Source organism: Sceloporus undulatus, chromosome 6 (assembly GCF_019175285.1).
Source record: "Sceloporus undulatus isolate JIND9_A2432 ecotype Alabama chromosome 6, SceUnd_v1.1, whole genome shotgun sequence".
NCBI lineage: Eukaryota > Metazoa > Chordata > Lepidosauria > Squamata > Phrynosomatidae > Sceloporus > Sceloporus undulatus.
Window position 1 is genome coordinate 99514964 of NC_056527.1, and position 26135 is coordinate 99541098.

Sequence of the window (26135 nt, forward strand, 5' to 3'; positions counted from 1 at the left end):
CCTTCTGGTGCTGCATCCAAATGATGAAGTTCCGAAGGGGCGCCATATAACTGGGCTACCGCAGCTATGGAGCCCTTTATAGGGCGCAAAAAGGAGCTGCTTTTTGTGGCTCCTTTCTGTGCTCTTGGAAGGCTGGATCGGGGCTGGAGCATGAGGTTGCTGCAGCCGAAATCTAGCTGAAGAAGGGGTATGTACAGCCCTTTACTCATTTGCATGTCTTAGTAGGATGCCAGCCAATAACCTATGGGGGATATTGCAGGGATTATATAGCTGAAGGAACATAAAACAAGCATCATATTTCCTTATGACAATGCATATTTCATTGCTTCATTGTTTTCAATCTTGCATTTATATAGGGAGTATTTCTCCATGTGATAATCTCCTAACACATGCTATAAACTTCAGTCTATGAACTTTATCATTCTGGGGACAAAAACGGGAGCATAGCAGGATGCCCCCATCAATATTGCACAAATTGGCAAAGATGGTCATAAGATGTCACATGACGTCACAAATATCCCATGATTATCCCATGAATAAAGAGGAATTATTCATAGGATTCTCCTGTGAACAAAAAGCGATGCTATAATTCTTCTATATCCACAGGATAATCCCAGGATATTTGCGATGTTGCCCAACATTGTGAGATCATCTTTGCTGAATCATGCAAAATTGATGGGAGCATCCTGCTATACTCCTGTCTTTTTCCCCAATGTGATAAAGTCCTATGATCAATCTATGTGTGTTCATTATTCAATCTATCCATTGGAAGTAAGCACATTATGACATTCATTATGATATCATTGTATAGTAACTAAAATAAGGATCTATCTGTCTGTCACTTATTCATTGACTAAGTGGAAAAAATAGTAAAATGAAATAATATCTTTCAGCCTAACATTAGCACCTTTCATCCTGAATTCACACTCAGGTCTAAATCTATAGGACAATTAAATCAATGGAAAGTTGGTAAGTCAACACTTTTGGCATTGATTTAATGCTTCTACTTAAGTCAGAATTAAAAATTGGATTTAGGCCTAGGTTTTCTACATGAGAGTTCAGAGAATTCATCTGCTTCATGAGATGGTGGAATTGATAGAAGTGGGACAGTTAGTTATAGACAGCTAAGATGGCAAAGCTTTTCTTTTTAATAGAATAGCAAGTACATTTCTATATTGCTTACCAAGGTGTAAGCTAATTGCCCCCAACAAGCTGGGTACTCATTTAGAAGGATGCCAGGCTGAGTTAATCCGGAGCCCCTGGCTGGTACTGAACTCAGTAATATTGTGGAATTGATACAATTCAGGTGTTGTGGTTTACTCCCCTTCAAGAACCCTGGTGATGAAGTGGTTAAATGCCTGTACTGCAGCTACTCACTCACTACCCACTCTTGAAGGGAGTAATCCACAACACCTGAATTATATTAATTTGAGTGCTGCTTATGTAGGTTCATGTTCTGATGACCCTTAAAAGGTGCTCTGTATAAATCAAATTTAAATAAAATGTTACAGACTTCTTACTACAACATTTTTACCATTGATACTTAATGAATTGTAGCTCTGGACTAGCAAGCAGTGTGGCATAATGGTTTGAGTGTTGGATTAGGACACTTGGAGACAATTCTAATGTTTTCTATGGCTCAGCCATAGAAAACCACTAGGTGATCTTGGACAAGTCACATTTGCTCAGTCTCAGAGGAAGGCGAGGGCAAACTCCTGAACAAATTCTGTCAAGAAAACTCCAAGATAGGCTTGTCTTAGGATCGCCATAAGTCACAAATGACTTGAAGACACACAGTATTAGCAATCTCTTGGGCTAAATGCAATACTGGAAACCCTGATACCTCCACCCTGACACCCCCCCCCCCCCTGCAACCCCCAAGCACTCCAAAAGCATGCTCTGAAAACCCATCTGGAAATGTTTATTTTGGGTAGCTTTATGATCAGTAACAGAAAAGGCTACCAACAGTGTTGCGTTGAATATAGAATTATAGAATTAAAAGAGACCACAGGGGCCATCCAGTCCAACACCCTGAGTTTATGATTTAGATTCTTGTGTTTATGCTAATATCCTTTGTTTCTTTTGCAGACCCACCTCCCTGTGTCTTTCCATTTATTTATAAGCAGAAATCCTATTCTTCTTGTACCACTGATGGAACTGAAAAAGGGAAGCTGTGGTGTGCCACAACTGCTAACTATGATCAGTCTCCTCAATGGAAGTATTGTTCCTTGAAAGGTAAGCTGCATATTTCCCCCCAAACAATCTGGCCTAGTGTATCCTTCATAAAGCTCCAGAGGCTGCAGAGAAATGACACTGAGTAGACACAAACAGGTAACAGAAATAAAACATTCAAATGTAGCATTGGCCTTCATAGAATCTCAAATACAGATACCAAAGGGTGGACATGGTTTTAATTGGGGGCTTTTAAAATGTATTTTTATAATTAGATTTTTTCCATATGTCCCATGGGCAACTTCATAATTCATGTGTTTTTTTAAAAAATAAAAAAAATATTCTACAACAACCCTTGGTATCTGCAGGGGATCTATTCCGGATACCAAAATCTGGAGATGTTCAAGTCTCATTGTCCTCAGTGGTGTTGTGGCCACTGGTAGTATAAAAAGAAAGAGGGAACATATTATACATCTGGTGGTATTGCAAAAAAGCTAAGTTATTTTGGAAGAAGATTCTTTTAGCAATAAAACAAATGAAACCAGAAATAAATTTATTAAATATGACATACATGTTGGAAAAGGAAATAGAAAGAAAATATTCAAAACTGGTGTTATATATGGTAACAATGGCAAGAGTATTGTACCCACAAAGATGAAAATATCCACAAATCCCTACAATAGAGGAATGGTTAAAAAATCTTCAAGATATGAGAGACGTAGATATAAAGTCAAGAAGAATAAAAGAAGAATGTGATAAGACAAAAGTAGATGCCTGGGAAAGAGTAATGGAATACTGGAAAAAGTTAACAGAGGAGAAAAGGAATGAGGAACAAGGTAGCAATGAGAAAGAAGAACACAAATAAAATTAAAAGAAAAAAGCATAGGAAAATGTAAAGGGAAATCCAAAAGGTGGTTAAAAATTGGGCAAAGAAAATTTAAGATTTCTACACACTCAAGGAAAGAAAAGAGATAACGGAAGACCAAACAGATGCTTAAGGTATGATAGTAAATTGGGTTCTGTGTTAGTGTAAATGAAATGTTGGTTAAATGTATATGTTACTGTAAATAGAGAAAAGATGGATGTATGAATGTAAATGTTTTTTTTAAATTAGAAAAAAAAGTTTATAAAAACATGACAACAAAAGCTACAGTTCCCAGAATTTCTTAGCATTGAGCCAGGGCAGTTAAAGAGGTCTCAAACTGGATCATTTCTGCAGTGTGTTTTGGTCCTTTGCCTCCCAATACTTTCCGATCCATTACTACATCTAAATACGTATATTTCTAGTTTGAGATCCCAGGTAAGGGAAATTGATTAAAAACCACCTTGAAAAGGGATGCTAACTTTCCAATCGTCATGTGCCTTCAAGTCATTTTGGATTTATGTCAAACCTAACAAAAAGCTAGATAAATGTTTTATTCAGAGGGGGTTTGCAGTTGCTCTGTTCTGAAGCTGAAAGAGTGTGCTTCTGTCCTCTGATGGATATAAAGAAACATAATAAGAAACCAATGGAATTCTTGTAATATGCAGTTCTTCAGTGTGTACAAAACATTAAGTAATTGTCTTGCCAAAGGTTCATAGGAAACTTATTTCAATGAAATCTCTGTGACAAAATGAAACATATCATTTAGTATAGATGAGTATGTTTGTTCTCTGTTTCTTTTTGTATCTAGAGTATGGTGGCAATTCTGGTGGGAAAGCGTGTGTCTTCCCCTTCACGTACAACAGACGGACATTTTACACCTGTACCAATGAAGGCATACAGAAAGGGTTGTTCTGGTGTGCAACAACCGGCAGTTATGATAAAGACAAGCAATGGAGCTACTGCGCTGATTCCAGTAGGAATGCTGTGGGAACCTCAATTAAAATGTGTGGTTGGGGTGGAACTTTGTAGAGAGCAAGAGTGAGAGGACTGGTAGGAAATTGGGTGAGAGGACCTTGCAGTATGGGAAGAGTTGCCATTCAGATGGCAATGGAAAGCTGTAGTTTAGTGGCAGAGGACACAAGTAAACTCTCTAGTTCATTTCCTGCAGAGCTTGGAAAAATTCTCTAGATTCCCTAGTCAGTACTCCCACTGACCACTTCTCCAAACTCTGATGTTCCCAGAATATTAGTTAGTAGGGCTTGATAATAACCTGGACAACTTTAACTAGGCATTATATAATGCCTGAATTGGATTATAGAAACTATTTGGTCCTCCAGTATATATCACCTTCATATGTCCATTTGGGATGGGGTGCATGTTGTTTGACACTATTTTAAGTGCTGTAACTCCATCCAATGGAATTCTGGGATTTTTAGTTTTACAAGGTCTTTCACCAACTTTGTCAAAAGTGCTGGTGTCTTACAAAACTACAAATCCAAGGATCCTGTAGGATGGAGCCATGGAAGCTAAAGTTGCATCAAACTTCATTACTTCCACAGCGTAGATGCACACATGGAGTAACATGTCTTGGAAATATAAAGAAGTGAACCATAGATACATTATTTTCACTCTTTCTTGGCCCAAGCCTTACACTCCTGACCACAATATATACAGTTGGCCCTCCATATCCATTGATTCTGCATTTATGGGTTCAACCATTCATGGCTTCAAAAATTAAATTAAAAACAATCCCAAAAAGTAAACCTTGCTTTTGCCCTTTTATATAAGGGCATCATTTCAGTACTCCTTTGGATATAATGGAACCTGAGCATCCACAGATTTTGATATCCACAAGGGGTCCTGAAACCAAATCCCAGCAGATATTAAGGTCCAATGTATTAGAGAAATCCCATGTTTTTCTCCCTAGTGTAGTATCTTCTAGTGTGCTTTAGGGGAGGAGAGAGGGCAGGGCTTCTGCATGTGGGATGTTAATGACTGAATCAGAAAACCTGTCTCTTTTTCCATTCCTCTCCCCTTGACATCTCTTCAGGAATAGCTGCACGTTCTCAGGGACCATGCACCTTTCCTTTCATTTACAAGGGAAAGTCCTACTCATCTTGTACAACTGCTGGGACATCCGCTGGGAAGCTCTGGTGCTCTCTCACCAGCAACTATGATGCAGATCCCAGGTGGACATACTGTAGTCCCTCAGGTAAGGAAAAACACAAGATGCTTCTAGATAGTGGCTTGTTAATGGTTCCTCTTCATAGCTTTTATATCATGTTGGTTACATGTGGCAAAGCTATTGACTATTTATATTTTCACTGAAGTTTCCCCACTCTCTCCCCCCTTATATGCCATTTACAGTGGTTGGGGAGAGGAATTGCAACTGTGTCCAACTTTATTGAATTTCCTACTTCACACAGCTTAATTCTATCACACAAGGCTATTAAACCAATATCAAAGCAGAAAATTAGTGCCTTTGGCATTACCTATCACACGGTGTCACCTCTATGCAGTTGCTGCTATGTCTTCCAAGCGTGTTTAGTGCATCTCTGGACATTAAAGGAGAGTTCCCATGAATTTCCCTCCAAATGCAATTGTATTTTAAGAAAAGAAAATGTCTCCAGCTAGGATTGAGCAGTCACTTGGTGCCAGGCACCTTCTCTTTTCCTCCCCCCGCCCCTGGTTGGTATTCCCAAGCAACCTCTTTTCTTCTCTTTAAACTTACTTTTCTTTCCCTATCCCCATCTAAGGAGATTATCGCATTACCAAATTTTTTTTTGACTTATCCCCAACCAGATACAGTTGTGTTTCAGATTACTAGCTGATTTTATTACATTTAAATTGGTGCCGCTGCCTCTAGGTGACTACAACCCAGCTACATCCTGCATCCCAGCCATGCTTATCTGGCTGCTTTTACAAAACAAGAGCTTGCCATTTTGGAAAAGTAGCCAGATAAGAGCAGCTGGCACCTGAGAATTTCCCCCCCAGAAAGGAATTTGTTGCAATCTTGTGAATTGTCTCATTAAAGGCTCTTAATGATTAGATTTAAAAAGACAAGAAGGAGCACACAAGTGATTGGTAGAACCCATCAGAACATACACTTTCCTCCATTTCAATACCTCCCCCCAACATTTGAGAAATGAAAACCAGGATATGTGTGGCCAACCAACATCAGAGTGTGGTCAAAATGGCATAGGTTATTAAAGAAGAAGAACACACCAGTTAGGAGAGTCTGTAGCAATTTGCTTTTGCCTGAGCCTACTGGAAAGGGCTAGATCCCCCCCGCCCCCGGCTGAATTAATAGAGAAACTGAGACATTTTAAAAGCAGCTAAAAAGTGAGATGGCAGAGGATTATTGAGACTGCTCATGCCAAATTGGGGCAATTGGAAGGTATGTTGCTTCAAGCCTCAATGACTGAAATTTATCCAGCACTAGATCAACTAGACAGACAGAGCTCCTGTCACCTCCACTACAAGTATGGTACTACCACCAATCCCTCTGAGTTCAGTTGTTTTTAATTCTTTCTTCTTATATCTTTCGTTTCTTTTTCAGAACCACATCCCTGCACATTCCCCTTTATTTTCAATGGGAAATCCTACTCTGCATGCACCAAGGAAGGGTCTGATGATGGCCAACTATGGTGTGCCACCACTGTTAACTATGGCAGAGACAGTAAATGGAAAGTATGTTCCCTACAAGGTAAGATATCTGAATGTGCTCAGATATTTTCTGTGTAGTCACGAGGTTCTTTTGTAAAGTACACAGGTTTCCTTGACACTGCTGTACTTCTGCTGCAAGATTAGCACTAACATTCTGTTTAGTAAAATGTCCATAGTCTTTTATTGCATCATTAATGTGAGATGTTCAATGTCAAGAACTGTTACCACTTATAATGGCTTGTTCAGGTCAAAGAATTGATGGAAAAAGCATATATGGATATTTGTTGTACAGCCAGTTTACTGGTAAACTTCAAACAGCAATGAATCTTCTGACACATTTGTCTGTCTGACTGCTTGGATCTATAGCAGTTATGGCGAACCTATGGCATGTGTGCCAGAGGTGGCACTCAGAGCTCTCTCTGTGGGCACATGTGCCATCATCCCAGCACAGAGTTTGCCGGAGTTTGTTACTAGAAAGCCAGAGGGACATGGCACTTTGCAGTAAATAAGTGAGTTTTGGGTTGCAGTTTGGGCACTCGGCCTCCAAAAAGTTCACCATCACTGATCTATAGTCAAGGATTCCCCTTTTCAGGCCTAACTCTAGAGGCCTAGCTCAGTTTTCTTTTCCAGTGTCCAGAAGCACAGAGTTTAACAGTAGCCCTGTTAAAGTCCTAATCACCAACAACAACACTGGATGCAGTTTTGCCACTCTGTCCTTCATATGGAGAAAACTGAGTAATAAATACACTTTTAAATTAACACATCCAAAAGGCTAAATATTTAAAAGGGGCTTTGGAGTATATGTGTCAAATGAAACAAGGATCACGCATTCGGAATTCCAAATAGATCAGAGCAGTCAATCTAATTTAGGAGATTAGTGCATTGGCTTTAAAGCGCCTTATTCCTGATGGGATAAAGGCACATTTAATTTTCAAAACAGGTGTTATAACATTCAACCATGGCTGGGTAAATGCAACCTGTATCCAACCCAGATCCCAGCCGGGCTTATCCTGTGATTTTCAAAAATGGGAAAAAAACATTATTGAAAAGCTGCAGGATAAACCTGGCTGGCATCTGGGTTGTATGTGGGTTGAATTCACCCAGCCACGGCTCATTGCGGTAATACCCGTTTTGAAAATTAAATGTGTCTTTATCCCATCGGGGATAAGATGCTTTAAAGCCAATGCACTAATCTCCATTGTTATTTATTTGTTACCTACTTGAGCAGGATTTTGAACTTGCTGCCTACTTGAACAGATGTGCATGAAGCAGTGTCATCACTAGCAGGCTGTAGTGGTGTGGCCTGCATCAGGTGACATCCCAGAAGGAAGGTAACACCCTGTCAGCTCTCCCTCACCATTCCCCATGCGTCATCCCCGTGCATGCCACTATGTCACCTGTGCACTCTCCGTCCCCTACACTCTGCCCCATGCATCTTCCTCGCATGTGCTCCACCCCCCACATGCCATCTGATTCTTTTCCTCATCAGGAAAAGGACAGGCTGGCACAGGGAGAGGGAGTGTGCGTGTTCCTGGAAGCACTGCCCTGGAAGCCCCACCCCTGGAAACCCCGCCCCTGCACCGGGTGACATCCAGTATGGCAACACCACTGATAAGAAGAATTAATTGCAGAAAAATGGTGTAACAGCATCTTTGTCTCTGATTAGGTGTTATCAGGACAACTTGAAGGTGTGAGCACCAGCTTTCATTTCTGTGAATCTGAATGGCTGTTACTATTATTTTATTTGGGACTCAAAGCAGCTCACAAAAGATACAACAGCTCCAATTAAGAGCTGTCATCAATAAAACAAAGGCAAACTAATTAAAGTACCAACAGCATTTAAAGCAATTAAAAACATTCATTAAAAATGAAAATGAAAATAAAGAGTACAATGCAATTATTAAAAGCCCTCTCACCATAATGAGTCAGGGGCTGTACAGATGGGTGGTATTTTGTCCCGAAGGAGGCCGCGACAACCACACGCCAAGGCCTCTGGAGGGAGCAAAACCCCCCCGCTTCTGGGTGAGTTCTCTTTGTGTCCCAGCAGGCGCACCATAAACACACTTGCATGCCATGATGACACCCCTTGTGCATAGTGCTGTTTGGGTGCTGCACTGCATGGACGTCTTCATGGTGTGAGCCGTGTGGAGGGATGCGTGACATAATGGTGGCCGGGTGGCAGAACTAGGGGCATAAGAATGCTCAGTCCTAGCTCAGTCCTCAGTCCTCTATTGCCCCTTAATTCTCAAAAGCCTGTAGAAACAAAAAAAAATCTTTACCAGCTGACAAAAGGACACCAAAGAAAGTCAGTCTAGTCTCAAGCAGTAGTAGTCCAAGTACACAAGTTTTCCAGGCTCTGCATGATCATCTCTCAGACTATCTATCTACCCATTTCTTGAGGACAGAATGTCTCCATCAGCTAATGTCTCACCTCACTTTTTTTTTTTTTGTTCTTCACACCTACAGAGTATGAAGGGAGCTCAAAAGGCCAGACTTGTGTCTTTCCTTTCATCTATCAAGGGAAAACCTTCAATACCTGCACTAATGAAAATAGTTCTCATGGAAGATTTTGGTGTAGCACAACAGGCAACTATGACAAGGACAAGATGTGGAGCTACTGTGCTGATGCAAGTAAGATACCTGGGAGCATAGGGGAACGGCTACTGCAAGCTAGAGAGTAGAGACAGAGGCTATGTCCATACTGATGGGAAAACCCAGCTTACCATCGGGGCTCCCAGATATGTGAGGAGGATGAGCTGTGTGCACAATTGGTATCCACAATGGACTGATACTGGCAGCATTGTCTACTGCCTTCCCAGGAAACCCTTCCTGTTCTTTTCCCACAGTTCTTGGGGGCAGTGACCATCCTACTGAGCATCAATGGAATGTACTAATGGTATTGTTTCAATGTATGCTTATGTGATCAATTTGCACATTGCAAAAGGAATAGTGCTAGAGGAACAATGCAAATTTGAAAGTGTGAGTTTTGTAGTGAAGAGTTGGACATTCTGGGGAAAGAGGGCAGTGGCTCTCCCACCAACTGATGCTTCTCCCCCGTCCCCACCCAGTCCACACACTCAGGGATTTTTCTGGAGTTTCCACCCTGATTTGGAGCAAATGCAAGTTGACCAGATGCCCTAAACACAAAGGAGGACAAGGCTCGACAAAATGTAGGGCATTCAAGAAAAATGGAAGACATGATCAAATAAAAGCTACAAACACTAATATAAATGTAAATTCACACTTATTAGTCACACTCAAAATGGAGGACAGTTTGAAATTCCACCCAGACTGAAGGCTGAAATGTAGGACATGTTCTGAAAAAAGAGGACATCTGGTCACCCTGAGAAAATGGGGACTTTTGTTTTTACTCTGGAGAATTGTTCTGTAGTGCAGATTGGACCTGGGTGTCATCTAAGCAGGCCAGTGTGAGAGTGAGGTAGGAACCTTTTCCCTCCATACTGACATGACCTGAGTTGGAATAGACCCAAATAAAGGTTTTATTTATTGGCTTTTGGCTACCAAATTGATTCTAGGGAGTTTTTTGCACAGCTAAAAACCCGGCTTACCTTTCTCAGTTTGAATAGCAGGGGGGGGGGGAAGACTCTGTACACTGAGTCATCCCACATCCATAACTTTCTTTTCCAGTTTCAACATCTTTTATCTCTCAAATGACCAGAAAGCAGAGAATGCATTCTCATATCGCCCTGAATGCCAAAAGCATCTTCTAGGAGAGTTGTCATAAGAATTGTTTCAAAGGTCTGCCTCTCAGTCTCTCTCTCACTCTTTTCACTGCCTCTTCCAGGGCTAGGTCCAAATCAACCATGCATCTTCCCTTTTACCTACAATGGAAAATCTTACTCATCTTGCACAACAGATGGAGAATCCAGTGGGAAACTCTGGTGCTCTCTTACCAGTGACTACAATGTAGGCCGCAAATGGATATACTGCAATCGCTGAGGTATGAAAAACTGGAGACAGAAGGAACAAAGAAAAACATGAAGTATCAGGTGTAGAACTGAGTTGGTTTTGGCACAGAAACAGAGCAGGAAGATCATAGATTCTCCATCTCTGGATTAGGTTAGGTGCAAAGTGTGGCAGAGGTGTAATTTATAGTACCAAGGAGGTACACAAGTAGGAGACATTGACAATTTTCCATTAGTAAACTCCCATAACCTATGCCACCAGTTATCCATTCTTAAGCTGTCCATCTTCCAATTGTCAGACAGGATAGGTAAATCTATTGCATTTCTTTTTAACAGAGGTGGCATCCTTTTTTGGAGTACATTGACAATCATTCTTGTCAGCTGAGGTGGCCAGACCAGCATTTAAATATCTGGAAAAGAGTCTTGCAGAAGACGAATAATCATAATGACTTGTATTTATATAGCTATGTTTGTTAGACACTGCCATATATCTCTCCTTAGTAATATTTTGCCTGTGCCTTATCTTTGTTTGTTCTATTATAATAAAAAAAGTAGGAGACACTGAATCTTCTTCCCAGTTTTGAGATTCCCTCCTGCAGTCCTTCCCACTTCCTAGTCATGAACTCAGCAACTTTTCCTTCAGCCATACATGGGGTCAAACATGACATTCAGAAGAGTGTGCTTATTGCTAAGCATCAAACTACTTTCCTTCTGACAATTGGATTTCCTTGGAGATTCTTGCCTCTGCACTCAGATTTGCAAATTAAGCCCATCTTTACCTTCCAATGATCATTCATAAAACAATGCAAGTTGAATACAAAATAGGGTTCTGTCACATTCTGCATGGAAGTTGCTAAACTATGACCTTCATTAGCATTGTCATAACTCTCTTCATTTTTGCAGGTATGAGGTCCAAATGTGAATAGTGTATAGCTGCTTAGTATGGACATATAAGTGTTCAGAAGATCTCAAACGATCAGTTTGAACTTGGAAAGAAAGTATTCTATATTAGAACTTGATAGTGTGTGTGTGTGTGTGTCTTGATATGGAGTTAAAGTGAGACCTGGAGGTGCTGAAATGCAAAAAAGTGATGGGTTATGGCAGTGATGGGTCATGAAAGGAATTCTGAGTCACAGAGTCTATATATAAAGTTATAAGTTGGTACACCTTTCCAGTGTCTGGAAGCCTGTTCCTTGGTAATATGAAGCAGAACTCTTCAGATTCTCTTGGGTCTGCATTTTGACTAATTAATCAGGAACAAATTAATTCTAATCAGACTGTATTACGACAACTTGCTTGTCCTCTCTTTTCAGGTGACCAAGAGCAATGAAATGGTGTGACTGGGTGTCTGCAATTCCACCTTTGATAACTTGCTGATTGGGCCTTTTTCTTGCCCTTATATATGTTTCTGAATAAATTCATGCCAGGCATCTGTAGCTTCTAAACATGAGATTGTTATGTTTATGTACATTGATTCCTTCTCACCAGCCCCATGACTTGATTTTATGAACAAGATTATTCCAGACTATCAATAAATCAGTTGGAATTTCCAGTCACTCAGAGAGCAGCCCTCACAGAAATGCCAGTGTATGTGTAATCTTTTGACTTTGAGTTGCTGGGGATGAATCCGGACCAGGCTGGTCCCGCTCTTCAGAGTCCCAGGTGTCCCTCACTCTCTCTCTCACACACACCAGAGAGTTGCTTCATCAAATTATTCTTAGGATTCTGGCTCTTAACCCATCTGTTTTAATTAGATAGTTATTTCACTGATTTGTTTTTAGGGGGCAATTGACCATTTCTCTGTTTGATTCTTCAATAATCTCTCTGCTTGATTCTTCAATAAATATTTCCACTTTTGCAAATGGTGTTGATTAAATGTCTTTGCATTGCTTGGGTTGCCCCTACCCAGGGTATTTAGAGTACTCCAGGAAAAGGGTTTCTTTTTCTCTATGGGTCCAAATCATAAGCCTGGATTCCTATGCATTTACTCCAATAATAATCATGTTGGGTGTGTCAACCTCATCTCTGAAATATATAGCAAACAGTGTTTACACCATGTCCTACTGTAGTAATCTAAAGAACAGCCACAATTTCTTTCACACTCACACTTTCATACTCAGTGAAAAAGGGTGCTTCACCATATTCAGGGTTGACACTCTAGTAGCAAAACCATTTAGCATGATTATTCATAGTTTATATGTATATAAAGCACAGTGATCAGTATGTAACTAACATTTTAAATCTATAAGGCATTCCCCCCATACTAAATGAGAATCTAGAAGAATTGAGAAGTGAGAAGGCAGCAAGTGAGGTGAAGAAGAGGGAGAAGAACTTTGGTTCTGGAAAGGTAGGTTAGGCAGGAGAAAAGGGGGTAAATTGGCTAGGGAAACCCATCACTTGGTTATTATGTATGCCTACAATGTGTAAGAGTAATGAATAGTCATGGTTGGCTAATCGGGTTGTTGGGTACAAGTGTGTTGATGACTTTCTATGAGATCATAATACAGGAAGCCAAGAGGATAGATCTTAATGCTGGTAGCTCAACAGAGAGCTTGGCTTTCCTACAGACTGGTTTATTTGCAGAGTCTTTTGAATAATAAAGCCTATTAGCTTACAAGTGACTTCCCAAAAGGTGTTTGCTTGTTGCCCTTATTGCTAATTCTTAGGCACCAATGGGGACTTTCCTTTACAATTCCAGATATTTAAGATTTTACCCCATGAGGCTATAAAGTAGAATTTTAACAGAAATTTTTAACAAAATTTGGCTGGTACTTAATCACATGACATCATGTCAATGTTGCTGCTGCCCTGAATTCCATTTGTTACTGTGGTGCACCTTTTGATGGGCAAAATGCGTGAATAGGCTCTGATTCTTGCTTTTTTGCAATAGGTCCCGTCTATGGCAATTTCACTTCTCAAGCAATCCCGTGGTGTGAGTGCATATGATTTTGGTCCTCTCACCACTCCCCTGTGCACGAGTTGTGTTGCCAATAATCTCCTGAAGTTGTATAGCCTGTACAGGCCCTGGGAAATATGCAAGTGCCAAGAAAATGGCTTGTGAAGTGGGGAGAAAAAGAAGCCCTGTATTATGGTTGTAGAGTGTCATGAGCATTGGGTAGGACCATGGTTCAAATCTCAAAATCTGCATCCATTCCAGAATCAGTCTGGGAAGATGAGATCAATAATGTACAAATGTGTCAGATCTTGACCTAAACTAGATTCCTCACTCACCTTTACTTTTTACACAATTCATGGCAATTTTTTTTAATACCAAAGGCTGCATTTGGCTCAACATTCTCCACTATAACCATGTCTCTACCTCCCCAACCGTGTCTCTACCTCCATATACTCACAAGATGGTTATTTCCAATTTTGGAAAAAATCCACCCACAGTCAAAATAAAGTCAGGGCCCCTAACTTGATACAAAATGGCTAATTGTGCCACTTAGACACTTACACTTGGCCATGTGGCAGTAGTTTTCTTGGAGATGTGGGAGCACAGGGATTTGCAGAGGTAACTGCATCTCTGAAATACCCTTGGGGAAGGTTAGATCTGCATCCTGGATCACTAGGAGTTGTTCATTCTTGGTATCTATAGTCAAGCCATTTTGGGCTTCCTGACACCTGTCTGTATGATTTACATCTTGCCACACACCTATTTATTTATTTATTTATTTATGGTATTTATACCCTGCCCTTCAGCGTTAAAGACTATCAGACTGGCTTACAATTATCATTTTTAATTAGACGGTTTCCTACCCTCAGGCTTACAATCTAAAAGACACAACACAAAAGGAGAAGGGAATGGTGGTGGGGAAGGGGATGGGGTCCAGTAGTTCTTCTCTCCCTCTGAGGCCTGGACCAAAGCAGATGGACTGGAGGGAGGGCTCTTCTTCTTCAGGCTAGCCCTGGTAGAATATATATATATATATATATATATATATATATATATATATATATATGTCTACATGTGAACAGTTGTATGGAGCAGCTCAAAGGGAACAGCAATGATGGAAATCAGGTATTGTTGCTGCTGTTGTTAATTGGGCAGATCAACATGATTAGAGTCAATGGGCTGGATTTAGACTAGCTTCCATTACCAGTTACTCAAATTTGCTATTTAATTTTCAGAACTTTTCCAACAGCATATGTAAATATCTCATGTTGTTTCTTTTCCTGGTATTCACTGCACAAGGAAGCACTAAGAGTCATATTACACCCTCTTCTTGGTAGTCAGTAGGAAATTGACTTTTGTGCAGAAGGTTTCCCAAAGGCAAATCCTGTAATTGTGTCCCAGAAAGATTCAGAGTCATGGCTACATTCTTGGTGTTGCTAATAATTTTCAGGGATGGTGGAGGCAGAGGGAGGGTGGAGAACAGAGCAGGTTTGTCAGGAATACATGGCGTTTGGAGGAGCAATCCATTTAAAATGATGTAGAGGCGTTTCTAATTTTGCAACTATGCCATTGCCTCTGGGATTTGGCAATGGATCATAATCCTAACCTGACAGAGTAGTCAGAGCCAGTAATTGCAAAAGGACTGTGTGTGGGAAAACCCTGTACAAAGCTATTTAAGAACAAACTCATAGGAAAAGACCAGAATGAGGTTATTGTGCCTTGGCTCAGCAGAGATACAGTAACTTTCTGGAATGTCCATACCTCTTGTTGTTCCTGTAGCTGAGGTTGTTTTGGCTGGTGTGACTGTCACAATTATGTATGAGTATCTAAGAGGATGTTGCAATCCTTAATGAAGGGTGTGTGGCGCCTGTTCCAGAAAGAACAACATGAGGAAGTACATGCTTTTTCAGACTCTGGAGTGATTAGCAGCTATGGGGTCCATCTCCCACCTCCTAATTTGTCTCTGGGTGATGCTGCCTTTCAGTGCAGCATTTCTAGGTAAGATCTTCCTTCAGCTTCCAGGATATCTTGCAAAAGGGCCTGTCTTCTCCAATTGGTACTTCGCTGCTTGATTACTTTTAGATTTTCTGGGTAGTTAGTGTAGGTACTTGTAAATATACAATGCCATCCTATGCATGTTTACATAGGAATCAGTCCTATTATGTTCAATTGGCATTGCTTTTTTAATAAATGCGTTTAGGATTGCTGGCTGGAACCTAAAATAGGAAAGCTTATTGATCTGGGAGGAAAAAAACAGGACAGGGGCTTGTAGGTTTTGGATATTCCAGTCCCTTTGGGATTTGAAAGAATATGGTTATTCCATTGAATATGTAGACCACCACAGAAAGAATGCATGAAATAGATTGTAGGGTAAATTGAATGGGCCATCCTTTCTACTTTTTATTTTTGACATTTCACAGAGATCTTAATGCTTCTTACACATTCTTACATAAATCTCTAATGACACACTATTGTTATCTGCTTCAATCTCTAGAGTGGGAATTGTGCGTTTCTCCAGATACTGTTTCTCCAGACGCCAGCTCTCCATATTTTCCTATACTGGTTGTGCTGGTTCAGGCTTTTAAGTGCATCAGTCCAACAAATTCAGGAGGGTCGAACGACTCTCACACCTGTTATAAGAACTTTTAATTTCAAGGAAATCTTGACCATGAAGAAGGATTCCCTGCTTGTCCTATTTTTTTTAAAAAATGTTTCCACCTCTAGTCTGAAAATAGCCATTTATAACTGCAGTACAGCTATTGCTTTTTTTGAGTGCCAAATGCTACAGTTACTACAAGCAACACATGGTCTTTTGGTGTCTATATCTGATTCAACTTGCTTTTAACACTATTTGTGTATAGATGTCATTTGCTGTCTTGCATCTCCAGTATGCTAATTGAATTAATAGGCAGTCAGTTCCCTCACCACAAAAAGTACTTTCTTGAAACTCTGTAAAGTTTAGTTGTGTGCTATAGCTTTGAAAGAAGAGAATATCCTTCTGTAGTTTGGATGTAAATAATTTTACATCTGAATCTCAAAGTCTAATTTTTAAAATATATTTAATTTTTAGAATGGAAATAATTTCTGTACACTCACATATTAGTCATTTTGTACACTAGTGCAAAACTGGCTAACAAACTAAGGTACAAAGTTATGTTTCATCAAAATCACAGTGTTATTGTTTTTTCTGACTTGTTTTTCTTCAGACTTCTCAGCCTGCGTCTTCCCATTTATCTATCAAAACAAGACATACCCTACGTGCACAAAGGATGGATCTAAAATAGACTGGCTGTGGTGTGCCACAACGAGTACCTATGACAAAGACCATAAGTGGAAACGTTGCTATGAGAAAGGTAAAAGAATACTAATTAACACAGGATTATCTCTAAAAGGGAAATGTCTGCATATTTATGCAGAGGTAAATCCTCTGGCTAAGATCTGGGGCTCTTTCACACTACACAGTTACAGCACTGTGATTTCACTTTAACTGCCATGGCAACATTCAATAGCAGACACTAATCCTCTTTTGCATTAGCCTCCCAGCCTGAGGCCTGCCATCAGCATAGAACAATACACATGCAAATCACTCATGCTTTCCCAGGCTCACACAGTATATATATACCCAACTCTTTTCCAGGCAAGCATTCTCTGAAGATGCCAGTCACATTCTGGTGAAACGTCAGGAATAAACTCTTCTAGAACATGGCCCCACATAGCCCAAAAACCCCACAAAAAACTATGGATGCCGGCCATAAAAGCCTTCGACTTCACATTCTATAGCATTCTCAGATTTGCAATTTAGGTAGGGACATTTAGAATTCTCAGTCAAAGGGCAATAATGTCTCACCATACTACAACACACAGACACCCCCCCCCCCCCCGAAATTTACTCCTCTAAAAATTTAAATATGACAACCCCAGAAAGGATCAGGTATATAGTAGTGTTTATAGAGTAATCATAAATGCACAAATACAAGATAAATTTTAGAACACTATAAATTGATCTGGTGATGGTATCATGAAATGGGACATACAATTGACAATAGAATTATGTAATTACATGCATCCTATCCTATTCTGTTTTGTGCTTGGCTTTGTTGTTGTGTGCCTTCAAATCATTTCCAACTTATGGTGAACCTAAAGTGAACCTATCATGGAGTTTTCTGAGGTAGAGATTGTGTGATTTGCTCAAAGTCATCCAGTGGATTTCTATGGCTGAATGGGGAATTGGACCCTGATCTACAGAGCTGTAGCCCAACACTCAAACCACTACACCATGCTTGGCTTTTCTGGGAGTTAAAAAATGTGTAGAGATATGAGTTTTATGCAAATGACACCATGAGAAAACTCTGAAATATTTGAGTTTCACTAGAGCTGAGAGATTGCCAAGGAGGCTGGAAAATACTCAAAGGGTTGAATGGTGAATTGGACCCTGATCTTTCTGTGCCAAAATGTAACTATGTTTATGGGCCTTTATAAGGGAGCCAATGTGGCGTAATGGTTTGAGTGTTGGACTGTGTCTCTGGACACTAGGGTTCGAATCCTGCTTGACCATGAAACCCATGTCTCTGCCAAATTGGGACAGTTGGATTGTATGTAACTTTTGGGTGGACTCTGCTGTCATTGGGCCTGTGATGGTTATGTGATAGGAAATCCATTCCCTTCCAAAATGGTATTCTCCATCTTCAGCTTACAACCATTCAATGCATGATTGCTTAAATGTATTTATATTGGATTATGGTAATAACAAATACCTATTCTGTTCCTCTTTTCTCTAAACAGAACATGGTGGGAATACTGACGGACAACCCTGTGCATTTCCCTTTGTTTACAAGGCACGGAAATTCTATACCTGCACAGATGAGCATGTGAAACCCAGGATGTTCTGGTGTGCTACAACAAGCAACTATGACAAAGACAAAAAGTGGAGCTATTGTGCTGATACTAGTAAGTTTGCTCATGGCTCTCAGCTTCTTGGTTCACAGGCCTTCATACAACTCAACTAGGAGTCATGTAAATTTAAGCAGCATGGAGCACATGGTACATCTTGGGCTAAAAATGAGCTGTAACTGTAGAAAGGAGGGAGAGCCCTTAAAATAACATTCAGCACTTTCTTAGGGTTTCACGAACATGTGCCTGTAAGACAGGATGGGTTATTTGTGGCCCTCCAAATACTGATGGACTCAGCTTCCCTTCATTTACACAGGATCCAACACATGTGCATCCTATATATGAACCATTTCCTATGAAAATGGATCAGATTACATGTAGGCTGAGATCCTACATTGTCTGGGGTAGAATAAGAGTTCTGCAGGTAGGAGTGCACTATGGCTTCCTGCTCACCACCCCAAGATTCCTGGTTTTGTTCTGATAGAACCCCTGAATGGCCATCCCTTGAAGGGTGGGTGGTGTGTGTGTGTTGGGGGAGGGAGGGGCGGTCAGAGAAGTGCCTGACTATGCTGGCATCTTTCACTGAGATCTGTGGAATCGTCTAAAAGATCTCAGCAGATACTGCAATCATTCTATGTCTAGCTAAGTGGACCCAGCCAGATACATCTCCCATCCACCATGCTCTCCACCAGTCACATACTCTTCAACTACCTTAACAGTTTTCATAGTCACATTCCTATGGAGAGCCCAAAAATGCAGGAAACTACATTGATTCATCCCAATGGCTCTGACGCTTTCATCTCTACCAGTTTCAAATATTTCCTACCCAACCTAAAATGTCTTAATTGGCTATTCCAGATCAAGCCAGTCCACAATATTGTGCATTACAACAGAAATAGTATTTGTTGTTGCATACCTTCAAGTCATTTTCAATTCATGGTGATCTTAAGGTGAACCCGTCACATGTTTTCCTTGGGAAGATTTGTTCACAGGGGTTTGCCTTTGCCACCCCTCTCAGTCTGAAAGAGTATGACTTGACCAAGGTCACCCAGTTGGTTTCTATGTCTGAGCACAGATCTGTACTCTGGTCTCCACAGTCATAGTCTAAATCCATTCCATACACTGTTTGCAACTCTTTTATTGACTGCTGCCAAGCTTGACAGGAACATGAAAACCTGAGAGGGTGGACAGATAATGATATTGTGTTTGTTCATCACAATTCACAATAGTGGTTTGACTTTGAATGCCCTTTCTCTAATATACAACTGGATATAATTTTTAATAAACATGTAAAGCCAATGTGGTATAGTGGTTTGAATATTGGATTATGACTGTGTAAACTCAGGTTCAAACCCTGCTTGGATATGGAAATCCACTGGGTGACTTTGGGCAAGTCACATCTTCTAAGCCTCAGAGAAAAAAAAAGTCAAACATCTGCTGAACAAATTTTGCCAAGAAAGCCCATGTCAGGTTAACATTATGTCGCCACAGGTCAGAAAACACTTGAAGGCACACACAACAACAACAACATCACAATGAGTTAACTTATGCGGTTCTTGTCAGTATTTTCCCTCTCTCATTCACCCCTTCCCTCCCTTCCTCTCTCACACATACCTTCTTCCTCCATCCACACTTGTTAAAGCTTTCCAGTTTGAGATAATCTCAGCTCAGAATATTTACCAAAAGACTAGAAGTTTCAGATTGTAGATTCATATGCAGAATTATGTCAAATAAGTTTCTTTGCAAATGGAATTGAATATTTATGCAAAAATGCTAGAGCCAATGGAAAGCAACCAGAGTGCTTGCAGAAGCTAACAAGTGAAAAGAAAGTTAACATATATTGTGCCTTTTGTTGATAACAAAGAATTATATTTCAGAAGCTTTGCACACTCAAACCAAGCCTGCAACATACAACACAATTTTACAGTTCTTATTCTTTGGGACTAGCTAAAACAGCATGCAGCTTGAAAAAACTGAAATAGTTTTATACAATTAGTAGAAGTGATAAAATGGTATAATCATAGGTCTTCATCACCTAATTACAAGACAGGACAAATTTGGAGTTGAAGTCACTGGGAGAAAATCCAGTCCTTTTGTTTATAGGCTTTGAACATAACATTTCCGCATTGGTGCATCGGGACTTACCTGTGATTTTCACCTTATTGTTGCTGGATTTGACATACAGTATCAGAAAGTCAAATGAAAGAGTAAATTTATAACCTTTTTGCACAAGAGACCTGTATTATGTACAAGGGTGTTGAGAAGACCTTCACACCTTGATCAAAAAAATTTGGGGCCCTCCAGTTAGATTTGCTAGGCTTTTCAAACAGCAATACAGGTTGAGTATCCCTTATCTAGAATTCTGAAAACTGAAATATCCCCAAATCAAAAATTGTCCAAATGGCTAGCTGTGGCCTTGTCTGCATGGGCCAAAAGGTCCACCCCCCTCTGTTCTGGCATCTTCTTGTTTGGACGATGCCAGGTCAGCTGAACATATATAAACACACACACACACACACACACACACACACACACACAGAGTCTACATAAACCAAATCTCATGAGAGAAAAGCCTCATGAGTAAAGAGAGTGTGGGAATACTCACACAAGATTAATAATCTTGTAGGTGCCTAGATCTCTCATGAGATTAGGGGCCTGCCTCACATGTTATTTATTTCATTTGCCTGGGCCTGTAGAGTTTAGAGCAGGAAGAGTGGATGCTAGTTACACTTGGAACAGATGGACCCCCAAAAGTAATTTGAGGTCATTTTTTTGTGTACTAAATACTTGTGGGTCAGAGTGTTGTGAGCATGGCTGGTGCCTGTTCTTCCTCTCTCACTGGATCAAAAATATGGGATTTGTGAGCTACAAAAAGTCAAAAATGCATGCAAGATTGTCAGGGGACATAGTCAAGCTACTAGTCCTTGGTAATTTGTACCAGCTTCCCCCCTTCTTATCAGTCCTAACTGTGATAGGATCTAATATTTACAGCCTTGGACATATTGAAGCAAAGCATATGAGGTGAGGCTTAATAAGCCTCTGGTTTTAAGTGCTTCTCTGGAAATGAGAGGATTTAAAAGGGTTTGTCAACTATGTGCCAGTACATAGCAGATGGGTGGTGTGCTGCATTCAGTGATGGGTTGAATGTTGTATGTTGTTGTGGATGCTGCTGCGGCTGCATTTCTCCAAATCAATTCTGATTTATGGCAACCTTATGGCTAACCTATCACAGGGTTTTCTGGGGCCAGGAATGTGTGACTTGCCCAAAGTCACTCTGTGGGTTTCCACTGATGAGCAGGGAATTGAATCCTGATCTCCAGAGCTGTAGTGTATTGCTTAAACCACTGTAGCACACTGGTTGTTTTATACTTTCCAGAAGAATGAGGTCTAAAGCCCTAATTGACTCGAGCCTTAGATAGATAAAAGGTGGTTTTGTCTTTTGTGTTTCATTGCGAGCCATTGACTGAGAACATATGTTTGCTTATTCCATCCGGGATGGCACATCAAGATGACAAAGACAGACATTTCCTTGTAACTATAGAACTCTCTCCCTTTGGAGATTTTCTTCTTCTAATGTATTGTTCTTCTCCTTGTTCTTTTAGTATTTACTGAGAAGCCAAGCCACGATGCAGATTAGGAAAGGACTTTCTGTTATCTTTCAGGTATGAACATAGCAGTGTGTTACTGAAAAGCTCAGAGTGGTTCCAGCATCCTAGGCTGGTTCCAGCTAAACTTTTGTTCTTCCATTAGCCATCCCATTCATATGGATTCACAGGGGTGAAAATGGTGGATAGAATGACCACTTATGCATAGCAAGAAAAGAAGAAATGCCAAACCCCAGACTGAAATGAAAGAGGATACACATTTTTCTTTAAATTTGCATCTTCTAATCATGCACACACACACTCACATGCCCTCACTTGGCTATACTTATAAATAGAAATACATTATATCACAGAATAATAAAGACAACTATGCCCCAGTGATCCATGGTACTACTCAGTCTGCTCTCTAGTTGCTCAGTGTTGATGGACACCTTCAAGTCCCTTCTTCTGCTGTTTTGCCCTTTTCTAAAACCGTTAAACTGAATTTGGGCTGAACAGATCTTCAGAGTGTACCTTCAAACCAAATGCAGGTGGGTGAAGTGTGCCCCATGGGCTATGTCCAGTACCCCGGGCTATTTTTGTGGCCCCAAGCCCCCCTGGGTGTTAATTTTTTATTTTTTTAAAAAAGTGTCTCCAAATAGCTTCTAGGGGTGTGGGGTATTTTTGTCATGTTTTGAGCCCCTTCCAAGCATCTTTGACCTAGGAGAGGCTCTTAAAAAATAATAGTAGTGAACAGGAAGTGATCTCTAGCTCACCTTCTGTTGCAAAAAAAGGCCTCTCCTCAGCTTAAAAGGGATGTTGCCCCTGTGCGGACATCTCCTTACGCCACCCATATGGCACCAAATGTGGGGACCTCCACTTGCTCCATTGCTTTCAGCACCACCTATGGAGACTTTCTAGATGCCCTTGTGGGTTCCTGTGTGAGACCCTTTCTTGTAGTCCGACCACTGGATACCTCCAGTTTTGAAGCACTGCTGCCACCAGAGATGCCATATGTCTGAACTCAACCAATAGCACTATATAATATCCCAAGAAACATAAGAATACAATATACGGTTAAATAATATTTATTTAACACATCTAAATCCTAACTGTTTTTGCTAATTCTTCCCTTATTGACCCAGAATCCTTGGTGAGAAACTGAAACTGTGCCTTTGCTTCCCCACAAACCATGTTCTCTTACATTCTGTTATATCCTCTGGAAGAGTTTTTTGCTCGCTAAACAGGCACCAGAACTCAAACATTTACAATATTGTTATTTTCTCCCCACTGCAGAACCTCATTGGCTCACAGCTTCAAACAGGATGGAAGTTGTAGATGAAGAAAAATCTAACAATCATCCAGAAAAAAGGCCTAAATAAGGACAAACACCATGTAACATCTTGTGTCATGCTCCCGAAGCCCCTTCCTAATATACTTTTGGAATATTTATTTTTGCAATTTTGTTTTGGGTTTTTCCCCTCATTGTTTCACAGATTGTAACTCAATAAAGAAAAGGAGCCATCATAAGTATCGTTGCCTTTGGCTGCAGGTTTAAAAATGCAGTTAAAATAATTTCTTTTACATTGAAAGGAATTTACTTCCATGTGAGCATGCTTAGAATTAAAGTGGGTCCTTAGCATCCACTGGTCTTTGTTTCCAGGACCCCTTGTACATATACACTGATGTAGTAAAATGGTTAACTTTATATAAAATGGGAAAATTAACATTTTGGAATTAAAAAAGAATATTTCCAAACCATGGATAGTTGAATCTTACTGTACAGCCATAACTGGATTATGTACTGGGTTATGTAATATAGTTTGATGTGATCTCCCTTCACTTCCTGGTCTCAGCATTCACAACAAAAGGGCTCAAACCACTCAAGAAAATAGCCATTTTGGAAAGAAGCGATCACTTTACAATCCTGAGCAGCTTGGATTTGAGAATTCAATGATGTAACCTCAAGAACCTCACCAAACCCAGGAAATAAAAAAGTCAAAATAAAAACAAACAAACAAACAAACAAAAAAGGACCAGCTAAATGGTCTAAGATATTCTCTCTATGCTTATTGGTTCCAATCGTACTGGCAGCTGACAGCATCCATGTAAATGGTGTGGTGAATATGGCCCAGTTATTTTTGGTCTTTCAAGGACCTATCCAATGTGTTGAACTCTGTCTGTCCAATAGGTTCAGCAGGTTGAAGAACTATTTTAAAGTTCAGACTAAAACCTGGACCAGAATCACAACCTCATTGCCATGGAAGCCACTGGCTGCCATTGGTGAATGGGGTGGTGCTGGTGATTGCTATTTGTTTTGGAGAGGAAGTTCAATGTGTATGTGGGTAAGGATTAAATCTATCCATTCTGGTAGAGTTGCAAAGCAAGAAAGGTGTTCCATGGACCACATGTTACCCAGTCCTGATATAGGGACAATAGAAAGAAGTTTCAAGCCACATGGATCATGCTTAATTCCCTCTGAATAGTTAAGAATGTCAAAGGAAGTTTTGCTCAGACATAAATTGCATATATGTATAGATGCACGCATATGCCCATATACACACATACACAGTCTTCTGAATCTATTGCCTAGTTCCAATTAGAATAGACCCATTGAATTAATGAATGAATGGTGAGTCAAAATTTATGTAAATCCAAATGAGTCTATGGGTTTACTCTAGTTGGAACTATCAATAGGTTTAGGCCAAAATATTGACACAAAGAACTTCTTAATGATTATTGTGTTCTTCAATCAACTCTTTCAAAACACCAGTGCTTGTAGCACACAGAAAATGCTTTCCTCTTTAATTTGGAATGTTCCTGAGGATGACATTATTCTTGTCTATCCAGCTAAAGAAAAATAGTTGAATGTGTCTCTGCTCTCTCCAATTTCTGCTCTCCATTGAAACAGAATTGATCATCTTGAGTGTGGAGCTGCTACACTGAAAATGAGGTCATTGCAGAGCCAAAAGAGAATTTGATTTGCAGTGATCCAAAAAGGGGGTCACCAAGTTGGACATATACCATCAAAACTCACTTTTGGCAGGGCTTCCTCTTTCTCACCTCCATCCTTTAATTTCTGTCCAGCATTCAGCTGTGCACATTATCATGTTTGCTCACTGCTTCGATCACATTTCTCCTTTATTGTCATCCCTCCATTGCCCCCCCCCCCCCTTTCCATATACAGGCTGTCCCAGCCTAGGGTTTTCACTGTCCCATCCTGGATCTGTCCCTTTTTACTTGCTGCCCCTCACTCCTGTAATCTCATTCCCACATGAACATGGGTCATTACATTTTTAACCAGCTTCAAAACTAAGTTAAAGACAATATTGTCAAGGGAAGCGTTCCAAGACATTACATGATTATCTAATGTTATTTTAATTTGGTGTCTGCTACATTTTATTGTTTGAATGTTAACATGTATTAATATGTATTATATTTAATTATTTTCATAGAATGTATGCCACAGGCAGGCTTATTTTATTTTATCTATTATCACTGATTGTATGTACAGCATTGTGTAAATTTACAGCTCTACATAAATAAAGCTTAATAATAATAATAATAATAATAGGATGATAGCCATTGTTTTGAAAATTGAATTAAATGTTAAATAATAGTATGGAAATAATACAGTAATTCAGTTTAGGTGTAACTAAGCAATCAGTCTACTGTGACTAAGGCATGCATCACAATGTTCAGACCTGATACAGCTGACACTCCAGCCCCAACTGTGTAAAAACAGGTCCTGAAAGACCACACACATTTCACTGGATGCTTAACTCTTGCAGAGGAAATAACATGTTCATTTTTGGAGCTAACATTCCAGCTGTGAGAATTTCAGCAAAACCAAAATTCATGGATTCATTCACCCCTAATTGCTGGTGGCAAGTAGGACAGATAATACATCAATCTGTCTATGATCTAAAGGCATGTGCTGTTCATTAAACTGGAATGAGAGTCTCCTTATTGTTTAATTCTTCGCAAGCAAAAGAATCTATGATTTTTCTCTAGAGTCAGCCCTTTAACTGCTATGCCAAAATTCTAAAACTAAACTTGTCGGTAAACTGCTACTATAGTCTTAAAATAACTTTGGCACATAAAAAAAACATCTGTGTCAAGAGAGACTGTGATCT

General features: G+C 40.1%; 1 protein-coding gene across 1 annotated transcript; it reads left to right on the plus strand.

Moving 5' to 3' along the window:
* The first annotated feature begins 1473 nt into the window (after positions 1-1473).
* LOC121933666 (fibronectin-like) lies at positions 1474-25413 on the plus strand. Its single transcript, XM_042473650.1, has 9 exons — positions 1474-2235; positions 3846-4010; positions 5088-5249; positions 6597-6743; positions 9170-9334; positions 10509-10661; positions 16732-16878; positions 18308-18472; positions 23296-25413. The coding sequence occupies exons 1-9, from the start codon at positions 2061-2063 to the stop codon at positions 23379-23381; spliced, it is 1365 nt and encodes a 454-aa protein (XP_042329584.1). The 5' UTR covers positions 1474-2060; the 3' UTR covers positions 23382-25413.
* Positions 25414-26135: the final 722 nt, after the last annotated feature.